General features: G+C 35.7%; 1 protein-coding gene across 1 annotated transcript in view; it reads left to right on the top strand.

The window, feature by feature from the left end:
* PDE10A (phosphodiesterase 10A) overlaps positions 1–13,496 on the top strand; it is a 94,720-nt gene that overhangs the window by 64,517 nt on the left and 16,707 nt on the right. The window contains exons 11-14 of the mRNA XM_029284518.1: positions 1,288–1,430; positions 4,389–4,481; positions 8,336–8,522; positions 12,295–12,437. Of these exons, the coding sequence (XP_029140351.1) occupies positions 1,288–1,430; positions 4,389–4,481; positions 8,336–8,522; positions 12,295–12,437 (566 nt within the window). The remainder of the gene's footprint in view (positions 1–1,287; positions 1,431–4,388; positions 4,482–8,335; positions 8,523–12,294; positions 12,438–13,496) is intronic.

Here is a 13,496-nt window from a genome sequence, read left to right as displayed (position 1 = left end):
CTGCCCTTTTAATATTTCCTTCTCTGGGGCTCTGACTTCCCACAATAGTAAGATGAGATACAAAGCAAAATAAGCTTTGTCTCTAAAATTGTTTTATAGGCTTCAAAATGTATCTGAAACACTTTGGAGTAACTTACTCTATAAAAACAAGCACTTGCCAAGAGTAGCTTGGAACCAAAGCTATTTGAGCAAAGCTCTATGTTCATTAATTCTTCCTGCCTTAGAAAAAAGAGGGCTCTTTTTTTTTCAAATTCTTCTTTTGCTTAGTAAACCCTTGTCCCACCAGCAGATAAATTCTAGAGAGTTGGAGGTCTCTTTAGAACTTCACAGAGACGCCGTAGGAGGAAAGGAGAATTAAAAAAACATGAAGAGGAGCCTTTGATTATTAAATGTTTATAGTATACGATTTATATCCTGCCATTTATTTAAATAAACTCTGAGCAGGAGACAACATTAAAAACAAACAAAATACAAAACTTTAATATGTGGCATAAAATTAATATTAAATTCAATTATTAAAAGTCTAGCAATAAGAATGTGTCTCTAGAGATCTTTAAATGCTTAAAGAGCAGAGACTCAAAGTTACATGTTGAACTGAAGCTTTTATTTATTCTCTTAATAGTAACATATGTTAGAACTTGCTTGACTATTTGTTTAAGTACATTATATAAAAACAGTGATAATTTACTTTCTTTCAGCTTGCTCTTTCATTATATGAATACATGTTATTGGGAAAGAAATGTAATTTGAGCTAAATATGTGTTTTTATCTGCACCATGCTTTTGGCAAAAAAGATGATCTCCCATGTTTTCTGCTAATAAATTAAAAAAGGACTAAAAATACCGATGTTGTTTAAAGATCCTTTTGTTTCAACTTGTTATATTATTTACTATAATGCAACGACTTAAACATTATCACCAGGAAAAAAATAGTTTGCGTCTGCCATTTGAATCATCAGACATTTTAGTTAGATTAGAATTCACAACATCTGAAGTTTTTGTGTACCATATTTCTGAAGACTGAGGGGTTTTAGAACTTCATCTTCCACAATCGCAGAATGGTGAAGCCTGATCTTGGAGAAAATAGCTTAACCAAAATTAGTGGGTCTCTCAACATGAAATCACAGATAAGTAGAACATGTCTACAGTATATAACCATCCACCTAGCTCCATAAACAAGACAGAAATTGTATATGTTTTGAGATTAATTACCGTTAGTATATAAATATAAGACAATTCAGGCCTTGTCCCACACCCACTTTGGTTAATCCATTTTTGCTCTTTATAGATATATGCAAAAAATCTGGTGAATGCAGATCGCTGTGCACTCTTCCAGGTAGATCAGAAGAACAATGAGTTGTATTCAGACTTGTTTGATATTGGAGAAGTACATGAAGGGAAGCCGGTCTTCAGGAAGACCAAAGAAATAAGGTAAGAATAGTAGTCTGTTTTTACAAGTTTTATACTTTAATTCAGCTTCTGTCTATATTTACAGATACTGTGACAGTTTTCATCATTCTATGATTTCATTCTCATTGAAGTTAGTTTTGTTATGTTTTCAAATAGCAGTCTGTACCATCAGAATTAAATGCCTGAAATTATAATGATGCCTTCAGAACAACCTGCCTCCAGAAGCGGTGAATGCTCCAACACTGGAGGTTTTTAAGAAGAGACTGGACAGCCATTTGTCCAAAATGGTATAGGGTTTCCTGCCTGAGCAGGGGGTTGGACTAGATGACCTCCAAGGTCCCTTCCAACTTTACTTTACTAATATTACTATTATTATCACATTATTCGCCATTTATGCATTATTCCAGTACCTAACAAGGTTATAAATTTCACCCAGTTTAATAAGAATATTCAAATAATTAACTTTGGAAGTTATTGGCATGCTATTATCTTAATTTTCTTCCCATAAATAAGAAATCTGTCCACGCTTATTGTATTAAAAAGGTGGTGTTCAGGGAAGGACTGACGTCCTCTTAACTTGTACTTGACTTCCTGCCTTGCCTTTATAGAAAGGCAACATTGGTGTAGAACTCTTCAAGAGTTCCATCATTGAAGGACACTTCAATGATGGAACAAGCCACAGCAGAAATAAAAGCAACAAGCAATCAATCACCTTAGTTTCCCCATGCCTCTAAGTCAGGTTGGAAGGTATGGGCAAAGAAGTATACAGTCCTGATAGCTTTTTCTCAGGTTGGATAGATGTATCCCCAACTTTCAGGGTTGTATTAGTACCATAACTAGAATTTGATATTCTATATTTAGAACTCTGTAAAGGTGTTCTTTTCTCCCCAAAAGTGTCTATAAATGGATGGCTGATGGAACTGAAATAATGGGATAGAAATTATCTGTTCTAAACTACATTTGTCTCTTTATAGCTCCAACCTGTATTTTCCAGTAAATGGAGTTTATGTTTTAAATGAAAGGGTTCATTCATGTCTTACACTTTTCTATCAATCTGATTCTTCTGCAAAACTCTTATCATGCCTATCTACTTTAGACGAGTACAAATCACCTGGATCAGATGGTTTGCATCTCTGGGCTCTGAAAGAGCTGGCCTATGTAATCAGAGCCAGTGAATGTAATCTTTCAGCACTTCTGTAGCACAAGGAAACTACCAGAGGATTAGGAAAGAGCTGAGGTGGTACCAGTCTACAAAAAGGGAAAAAAATGGATCTAGGAAATTATAGTTCAATCAGCTTGACATGAATACCTGTTAAAATATTGGAAAAGATAATCGAGTGGAGGATTTGTAAGCACCTAGAAATGAACAAAGTGATTACTAGATGTCAGCATGGTTTTGTTAAAACAGATCATGTCAGACAAACCTTATTGCCTTTGATAAAATGACTAAATTAGTAGACCAGTGAAATGCTATGGACATAGTATACTTGGACTTCAGTAAGGCATTTAACAAAGTAGACCACAGCGGACTTCTTGATAAGATAAAAAAAAAGTGTGATAGACAATACTACCACCAAATGGATTCATAATTGGCCGACCAACCACACCCAGTATGTAATTCTTAATGGAACTACATTTACTGTACATGGAGGGAATCATGCAGTGGGGTTTTGTCTAGGGCCCAGTACTCTTCAACATCTTCATAAATGATCTAGATGAAGGGTAGCTCATCAGATTTGCAGATGACACCAAGCTGGAGGGAATTGCTAACACTTTGGAAGATAGGATTCAGAAAGATCCTGACAGACATGAGCATTGAGCCCTATACAGGTAGTCCTTGACTTACAAACACAATTGAGCCCAAAGTTTATGTTGTTAAGTGAGACTGGACAATGATTTGACTGGGATGGTATAAGGTCTCTTGCCTTGAGCAGTTGGTTGGACTAGAAGACCTCTGAGGTGCCTTCCAGCCCTATGATTGTATGTTCAGTCAATTTAAAGAATATATATCTACATTTCCAGAGACTTTAGGAATTTAGATGGAGATGGGAAAATAGTTGTTTGGTAATAGAGATTAGTCCTGTGTGATTGAAAAGGTATTTCTCAGCATTGTGTAATATGACTGGTGGCATAGAAAACAAATTTTCCCCATACTCTTAATAAGCATAAGTGCATTTTTCATAACTGCCTTCTTAATTTCATTACCATGGAATCATCTTCCACCAAATACAGGCTTTATTTTGAGTGCTTCCAAAGTTTCTCTTAAAAAACTGATATTACTTTCTGAAATTCCTTAAGACTCAGTTCAGAGAGGCTAAAACCAGAGAAGAGCAAAATCTTTGTATTTTCCCAGGGGATCAAATTAATGTTACATTTTTGAGGGTTTTTCCCCCTCAAATTCTACTTGGGAAATATGTATTGACCATGTTAACCCTCTTAGGAAACCTGGGAACTTATTTAAGGTTTTCCATTCCAGAGTCTAGGCAAAAGTGATGTCCGTACCTACAGTTTTAACAAAGTACAGACTTTTAATCTAAATATAGTCTGTGGAATCTGTTCAGGGAGGAGAAAACCTATTGGTTCCCATGTGAGTATTTGGACATTTCACAAGGTGTTACAAATTTAGCACAGCATCAGTGACACTACATTGTGCAGAATATTATCCAAGAAATCTTTCAGGAAAGAGGTGACTCATGAGGGCACCTGACTCAGGGAAAATCAGCATTCTTAAAACATCTTCATTATTATAAAAGTACTTTGGGAGCAGATCCTGCTAGAGTGAGATGTTAATGATATTAGTGCTTAGCTCTTGACTTGATTAATTTGTGTATAGGATACCTCACCTGTTAGGAAATGGTTCTAACTTTGCCTTTTGCCCCAGCTTGTGAGTACTATCAAGTGATGAATGATATTCATCAGTTACAAGTGTTACTGTTTCATATCAGCATATTGCTTTAATATCTCTTTACATATATGCAGATTTTCTATTGAAAAAGGAATAGCTGGTCAGGTAGCAAGAACTGGTGAGGTCCTCAACATACCTGATGCCTATGCAGATCCACGTTTTAACAGGTAGGAGGAATTCATTAGGCTTTCAGCACACATTGGTATGTGTACAGTATTTGATGTATTTTTACGCAGTTAATTTTTAAAACGATTTTAGTTTTTTAAATAAGACAATTTCTCTTCTCTCTCAGAGGCATTTCTTAGTTTTGGGATGGTATCTCAAATTAAACATGCTCTGACATGCTCCTATTTAGATATTGTATTCTATGGAGATTCTCAATCATCCAGATCATGATTGTCCCAAAGGTGCTTTTCAAAAGGCAACTGGACTTTCTTGGTTTTTCCTTGAAAGGGTTTTGCTTCTCATCCAAGACGCTTCTTCACTTCTCATTTTCAGAAGTGAAGACGTTTCCTGGATGAGAAGTGAAATGTTTTCAAGAAAAAAACAACAAGGAAGTCCAATTACCTTTTGAAAAACACTTTGGGGACTCATTGGCATAGATATGTAGTTTTGTTCTGTTCCAGGCCAGGGGCTAAAGGGATGTTTGTTGTAGGAGAGCATATCAGCCATTTCTGTTAGAGAAACTTTGTTTTTTCATCCAGCCCATGTATTTGTAGTGCCATCCCAAGGTTAAGAAATGTCTTCTATACGGAACAGAAATTTATGGTAAGAATGTTTCTGCTCTTTCCAGTGTATCCAGTTTCCAGATGAAATGTGGCTCAAACCAGGACTCACAATTCTGTTCTTCAAGCTTGAAGATAGTTATTTTTTTCTTCTTCTTCTGATAGCAACGTTTATAGCTTTCTCCCCTCATAGGTGTGAGTGCATTCAGTTCTGGAAATATCCCGCCTGTAGGATTAGATGGAAAAGGCTAACAAGGGCTACCTTTGGAAGCAAGCTTTCTTCCTAGACACCTGAGTTTTCCTTCCCTTAATCAAGGGAAGAAAGTTTGGAGCTCTTGAAAGAAGCTGAGGGACATACATTAAAAGAAAGAGCATGTATGCAAACCAGAAGTAAAAAAAAAAAAAAGTAAGTGGAGAGAAACATTTTAATATCCATGTTTAACCACCATAATTTCAATTCCATTTTTCATGCTGTGGAGCATTATTGATTTGGCATATTTCATCTCTCCCCTAATGTTGGGAAATGCTGGATTGGAATTCAACTGGCCAAAAGTCTTAAGCTCACGTAAAGAATTTCACCTTGTCTTCTCTTGTCCTTCAGTTTGGAGGCCCACACAAGTAGAAATCATGTGTGACTTCGTGTCAGAGGAAGTACTCTTAGAACAACAGAATCCTTTAATCCTTTAATATCTAACGAAGAGTGCATTCATACTAACAATTGAGATTGTAGAAACATGGAGCAGCATTTGATAGTGATCTATAAGACAGAAGAGCACTCTTTTACCCCAATGCAAGCATTAAGGGAATAATAGAAAGAAAAATGGTATAGTTTTCTTTTTTTCACAGAATTCCTCTTTATTTGATTATTGCACTAGTTTCCTTCAGAATCAGCATTCTGTTATTTCTAGAGCCTTAAGAACCAGACACTAAGTCTTAATCATTCTGCAGCAAAATGTCCTTATACTTCTGAATTCTGCTTAATCGTTGTGTCAAAGTGTTGAGCATTGTAGTTTAGCACTGATAGCAATGCCAGGTTCAAAAATATCTATGTGAATAACACCATCTGTATCCCAAAAATCTGTAACCATAGATTTTTACCTACCCAACCTGAGTTTTGAATTTTTGAAAATGAAACTTTGTGATGATATTTCATGGACCGATCCTTCATTTCTGAGTCATAACAATAAGACTATGTTTTGTTAGCTTACCACAATGCTGTGAAGAAATTCCTCACCTAAATTCTGATGATAATTGGTGGCAAATTTCAACTCTTTAAGCTTTTAACTCTTCCATCAGCATGTGAAGAACACAGCTTGCAGAAACCTTCAGATACTGAAGAATGTCAATAATGCATATCTCAGATGCTGATGAACGTCAATAATGTGACTCTTGACAGAAATTTCCCTTTCAGTGATCTGCCACTTGTCTTCCATCAGTTCATCAAGAGTAGTCTTGTCTTCTTTTTCATGGAACATCTCTGAAAAAGGAGGAACTCTGTATAGAAAGGACTCAAATTCTAACCCAAACTTTTAAACTAATCTGCTCTGATTTTCCTCTGGAAAAACAAATCCTCTATAGTCATAGTTCTCTTCAGAATTAGAATACAGAATATTCCATCCACTTCTAGAGGAAATCATGGCTTATTCCTCCAGATGTCTTGGAGGTAATTAAACATGTGATGTATTATCCTGGTTTTTGTTTTTATCTTTTTACATCCCTGAGGTGAATGTCCTCATGCCTATAAGGGGAGAAAAAGAAATTCTTATGTTCTGAATTTCAGTTCTTCTCATAGGCAGGAAATCATTCTGCCCAACTTGTGAGTCAACCCTGATCCTCTCTAACCATTGATACAATTGATTTAGGTGGCCAGTTCTTCTATTTTAGCAAGCAACTTATTTTTTTAAAATTTTTGTTGATTTGCCTATTATAATCTCCTACCTTGGCATTACCTTGGAGATCTAAAGAAGTCCTACCTCCTTAGGAAATGCTCCCTAGCCTTGCCTATTCAGCATCAGAGGCTGGACTTTTTCTGAACTAAATGCCCTCCCACAAGAGCAACATTTCCAGGTAAGAATTTCTTTTTTCCAACACTGGATATAAAGTTGGAACCCTGATCAAAGTTAGAGAGCATATTGACCTAAGAACAGGAAGTGTTCATGGGTATCATTTTAAGACACAGATTGTTTAAAAGAAACAGCTGTTTCCTTTAATGTAAATAATCCCCAGCTACCAATTAAGAAATAAAATATATTTATAGTTTTGCATTAAAACTGATGTATGTTAGCTGAAGATTGTTTTCTTTATGAATTAATATAGGAATTGTATTGTCCCTTTAAAGTATTGTTACCGGGAGAATGAATGCTAAGTAATTGATTTTTGAAAAGCTCATTCATTTGTATATGAAAAACATATACAGTTAATAAGGTGGTTAAATAATAGGCTTTGATGTACAGTATGTTTAACCTCTGCTTAAGCTTGCCAATTTGTCATATGTCATGTTACACATCTAATAGATTCATGAAACTGCATTGAATATAGTTTTCTGCACAGAATGTAGTTTCTCACTAGGAACAGCCACTTATTTACACCACCACTTTGGCTTAATGAGTTATATTATTATTTTTCCCAAACACTTCCTCTGGTCAACTGCATCCCTAAGGGCCAGGGACAACTTAATATGTGTATCCCATACACTAATGGAGTTTCTTTATTAACTGGAAGATTTCTGTGGTGAAGTATACATTAGGATATTTCCGGATCAAATCAAAGCTGATAATAAAGTCAGGGTGACTTTAGATATTGTCTCAGTTTAATCCCTGTTTGAAGTACAGAAATAATGCTGTTGACTTTGCAAGAATGTTATGTGTATTTTAACAAATTAATGTATGTGAAATAGTTTGAATAGGAGCAGAAGAATTCTAAGATTCATGTGTTTTTTTCCTTCACATCTTTTTCAACTGTCTTTATTTTCCTACATCTTGGAAAATATTGCTACCACGGTTGGCCTCCTTTACTAACTTTTGGAAAGGGATATTATGGTGAAAAATAAGAAGTGGAGTGTTAGATCCACTGGAATAGCAACTGGTGATAAAGATTTACGCTGACCTCTAAAGGATGGCCTTTCTTTTGTGAAGGAAGGTTGACTGCACATGACACATCTATGTGACTTCCCAAGGGGACATTGGCTTACTCACTAAAAAAATGTCCAGTACTATTGTTAATAGAATGAGTGCATTACTATGAAATGAATGACTGGTTTTCCTTTTCTTATTCTTTCCTTCCTTTCTATTTTCAAGGGAGGTAGATCTCTACACAGGCTATACAACAAGGAACATTTTATGCATGCCTATTGTGAGTCGCGGAAGTGTCATTGGTGTCGTGCAGATGGTGAACAAACTAACTGGAAGTGCCTTTTCTAAAACCGACGAGAACAATTTTAAAATGTTTGCAGTCTTTTGTGCTTTAGCATTGCACTGCGCTAATGTAAGTTTTGTCCTACAAAAATAACAAAGTGAAACAAAATAACATTATTTTTAATATAACATATTGACCACTAATAATTAGTACAATGAGTGATTACAAGTACTAAACTGTTTCTGATATTGTGGGCTTGTTTGTGTTAAGTTCTTGATTTCAAATATTTAAACATTTTTATTTTGTTGATGAGGATAATGATGATGATGATGATGTGCCAATAAGATGGTGTTGACTCTTAGTTATCAATCAATTTTCTCCAGGATGATTTACCTCAAACCTAGTTATTCAGGTCTTCCAACAGTGCACCCATCATTGCTTTAATAGAATCCATCCATCTTGCTGCTTATCATTCTCTTCTCTTTCCTTTCATCTCTTAACCATGATAGACTTCACTGGGTAGTTAAGCTTTCACACAAAGTACCCAAAGTATAATAATTTGATTCTGATTATTTGTGCATCAAGTGGTAACTCTGGGTTGATTTTTCAATTACCCATTTGTTCGTCTATTTTTGGCTATCCATAGTTTTCCCAGGAGTCTCCTCCAAAACCAAAGTTCAAAAACAGCAATCCTCTTTGTATCCTACATTCTCCAAATCCAACTTTCACTTTCATAGAGTGTCACAGGAAAAAGCCCACTTCTGACCTTTGTAGGTGAAGACATTCCAGCATCTTAAAATCTTTTCCAAGGCCTTCGTAACTACCCTACTAAGTGTTAGTGTACAGGTAGCCCTCGACTTACGACCACAATTTAGCCCAGAATTTCTCTTGCTAAGTGAGACAGTTGTTAAGTGAGTTTTGTCCCATTTTATGACCTTTCTTGCCACAGTTATAAAGTGAATCACTGCAATTAAGTTAGTAACCCAGTTGTTAAGTGAATCTGGCTTCCTCATTACTTTGCTTGTCAGAAAGTCACAGAAGGTGATCACATGACTCTGGGGATGTTGCAATGGTCGTTAAGTGTGAAAAATGGTCATAAGTCACTTTTTCCCAGTACCATTGTAATTTCGAACAGTTATTAAACAAATGGTTATAAGTTGACAACTATCTGTACAGAATAACAGAATTACAGAGCTGAAAGGGACCTTGGACGTCTTCTCATCCTACCTTCTGCTCAAGCAGGGATACCCTATTCCATTTCAGATGAATAGTTGTCCAATCTTTTCTTAAAAACTTCTAATGTTGGAGAACCCACAACTTCTGGAGGCAAGTCATTCCACTGATTAATTGTTCCAACCCCCACTATCTGTTTTTAAAGTTGTCTTTATATTTAAAACTTAGCCTAAATTTTTCACTATCTCTATGACTTTCATTACCTATAGCCTTCTCTCAGCCAACCTGGAAACATCCAGTTTGTTTTGTTGTGTCCTGGCTGGACTTTGGCTTTCTGATTTGTGTCTTGATTTCATATGAGGACAATGAGATGTTCTGGGTATCTCGTTTTTCAAAGCACAATCCATCAAATGCCTTTAATATGAAGTACATATTGACTTTCTGATATTCTTTGGCTTTCTCAATTATTCACTGTTCATCAGCAATAATGTTACTGCTCCTTGGCTTTTTCTACAACCAACTCCCCTTTCATGTTAGACTCTAGTCTGAGTTGGATGATCCTAAGCATTATTTTAAAGGCATGAAAAATTAATACTATTTTGTAATACTTTGCACACTTTGATAAGTCTTCTAAGTAAGCTCCCAACAGCTGGCCAGATTTGCTGATATACTTTGGTTGGAAGTTTTCAGATTTTCCTTTTGTTGCTTGCCATATATCTGCAGATATTCTATCAATTCCTGCAGCCTTCAGACTGGTAATAACAGAATACTGATCTAATGTTATCCTCTAGTATTACAGATTCTTATAAGTTGGAAGTATCTTCAATATCTCCTTGGATTTTTAACAGAACATCAGTATACACATTTCATCTTTGTCTGATCTTCTTCACTTACTGTTTGTACATTTACATCCTTTGTATATCAATTAAGCTTGGAATCTCCTGAGCTCTGAGAACTTTTGGGAAACTTTCCTTGTTTTCGTGTCTGTTTTCAACAAGTGTAATTGAATATGCATCTTGTCCATTCTAAAAGCTCTCTAAAATTCTTTGTAAAGTTCCTTTCTGAGATGTTTGCTTTCTTGACTATGATTTCCTCTTGGCAATTTCCACCATTGGGTCTGACATCCAGTTTGTTTTCTTTTATTTCTTGGTTTTCCCTTTCATAATGCTTCTTAGCAATGTTGTGATTTCATTCCACAAGTACACTAGTTCCCTATCAATAAGGTCCAGGACTTCACACTAATTCCTAATGTTCTTCTTGTAAATTGTGTGTGTGTGGGGGGGTGAGGTTGATGGTAAAGATCATATTGCAAAAACTGATTGACTTTGTTCCTCTGCTTTAGTTTGGCTTGGAATTTGCACATAATCTGTTCCACAATAATCCCTTGGCCATTTCTTTGCAGTAACTGAACTTTTCCATCTCCTTGTACCAATAATATAGTCAATTTGATCTCTGTGTACTCCATCTGGTAATGTTTTGGTTGCTGGAAGACTGTGTTACTATAACTAGCAATTAAGAAATCATTGGATTAACAGAAATTGGTAAATCATATCCTACTTCATTTCAGTTTTCTAGGCCATAATTTTCTCTGTAATATTTCTAACTTTGATGCTGTAGTCTTCCGTTACAAACAACACATCTTGTTTTCATGTTCGGTTGGCATCAGATTGACTTTAAGTATAAAACCTGTCAACCTATTCTTCTTTTGTATCAGTGGTTGGAGCATAAATCTGGACAATAATTATATTAAGGAGTTGCCCATAAAGTCTAATTAATATTATTTGGCCATTGATTGCATAATAGCCAAATATTGTTCCTAATGTGCCCTTCCTATTTTTCCTTCCTATGCTACAACCTTCCTATGCTACATCCTTCCTGACTTATAAAAGCAGTACCATTCCTTCTTTGATATTGTGTATTGAATGATGAACAGTATGATCTTCTGACTGAATGGATCCAATTTATATCCGGTTCAATTTGGTGATACCTAGCATGCCAAGGAGTTGTTGATTCATTCCATCTTCCACTGTGTTGAGCTTTTCCATGTTCGTGCTTTTTGCATTCTATGAACCCATTGTAATTTTGATTTGCCATTTCAGTTTTTCTTTTCCTTCATGGCAACATCAAGTACTAGGCTCCCAAATGCTTTAATCTAGTCACATCGTAATTACCAAATATCTTCAGCTCTTTCTCAGTAACATGTCGAGTATTATCTGACCAGAGAGGCCTATCTAATAACACTACATCTTCAGTCACTTTATATTTTCTATTCATGTTACTTTATTGGGAGAATAATGGAGTGGTTTACAATGCCTTTTCCTTTGTGGTATAAAATGGTGCCTTGGCAATTCTCATTAAGTAATCATCCATTTCCAGCATCTTCCTATATTGCAGATCTCTAATGGTGCCTATTTGCTTTGGCTGGGCAGCTGGGATGATCTTCACACCTTGACTATGATGGAATTATATGCTTTTGGTATATACTCCTGGGATTGTTTAGTCATCCCAGTTAGGAACATGTCCCCACCATGATGAATCAGCCCAGCAGGCTGTAAAGGGGAAGAAAAACAAAACAAATTATTTTCTGTTAAATTATGTCTGATTGCTCTTCAGAAATGGCCTGTTTGGATAGGTGTAAGCAACAAGAATAACTTTTTAGTTTGAAACCTTAGGAATTTTGTTCAAGTAAGAGAAAATACAAATTTCTTCCATTAAATCATGATTTCAGATGTATCACAGAATTCACCATTCAGAATGTATATATCGTGTAACTATGGAGAAGCTTTCATATCACAGTGTTTGTACAGCAGAAGAATGGAAAACTTTAATGGATTGCAAACTCCCATCACAACTCTGCAGAGAAATTGAACAGTATGTTTTTTATAGTATATTTTTGACATTGAAGTAAATCTTGATAATTATTGTGAATGTAGTAGATGTTATTGTTTAAGGGCCAAATATTTTAATATGGATGTCTTGTAATAGATAACTGCAATCAATTAGGGAAGGAGATTGGATCATTGTGGGCCAATTTAATCCTTTCCTCTAATCTTTTCCTAAGGAATATTCTTTCATGCACATGAACACACACACAATACACACATCCAATTGTCCTATTATTATTTCAAATGGGTTGAAATATTGTATAAATATCAGTTTCACCTGTCTAGCTTCTTTTTCAGTATTGAGATTTCCTTTAAGCCTATATTTCATTAGGAAATTAATGGCAAGGAAACTGTTGATAAGTACTTTACTGGCTATTATTGTTATGATCAGCAGATAATGCCCCAAGTTTGTGTCCTGATAAATATGCAGATGCTCAGATATGCTGGGAGTATCCCATGGTTCCATAATAACCATGATATGTTAATCATTTGTGTAAACAGAACAGTTGATTTCAGATCTCTGCTGCATAGTATTGCAGGGGTCCCCAGCCTCTCAGTCTGTGGACCAGCACCGGTCCACGGCATGACAGCAACTGGGCCATGCAAACAAGCAAAGCCCTATTCATGGGATGCAGGCAACAGACAAAACAGACATGCCCCCTCCGATCCGTGGAAAAATCTTTCTCCACGGAATTGGTCCTTGGTGCCCAAAAGGTTGGGGGTCACTGCACTATTGTGTTTCTAATGCACAGGGTATTATTATTATTAAGTTCAGGGAATTGGAATAGAACATCTGCTGTACACAAGAACAATGCAGGCACAAATAATATCTACAAAATTGGCAGCTCTAATCGTTCTGATCCTTAATGTGAGGTTATGGATATTGACATTACAAAACATAACTGAATAACAAGATAAAATATAATGTGAAATGTTTGGATTACATTATTTCATTTTACACTGCTTATGACACATATTTACTATTTATTACCACCTAAATATGGTACACATTTGTTATAATCAAAAGTATATTTTATTATAATTA

The sequence above is a fragment of the Protobothrops mucrosquamatus genome, unplaced genomic scaffold (assembly GCF_001527695.2).
Source record: "Protobothrops mucrosquamatus isolate PMUCROS unplaced genomic scaffold, P.Mucros_1.0 scaffold678, whole genome shotgun sequence".
NCBI classification, from domain to species: domain Eukaryota; kingdom Metazoa; phylum Chordata; class Lepidosauria; order Squamata; family Viperidae; genus Protobothrops; species Protobothrops mucrosquamatus.
Note: the sequence above shows the minus strand (reverse complement) of the source record. Positions and strands in the feature narration are given on the sequence as shown.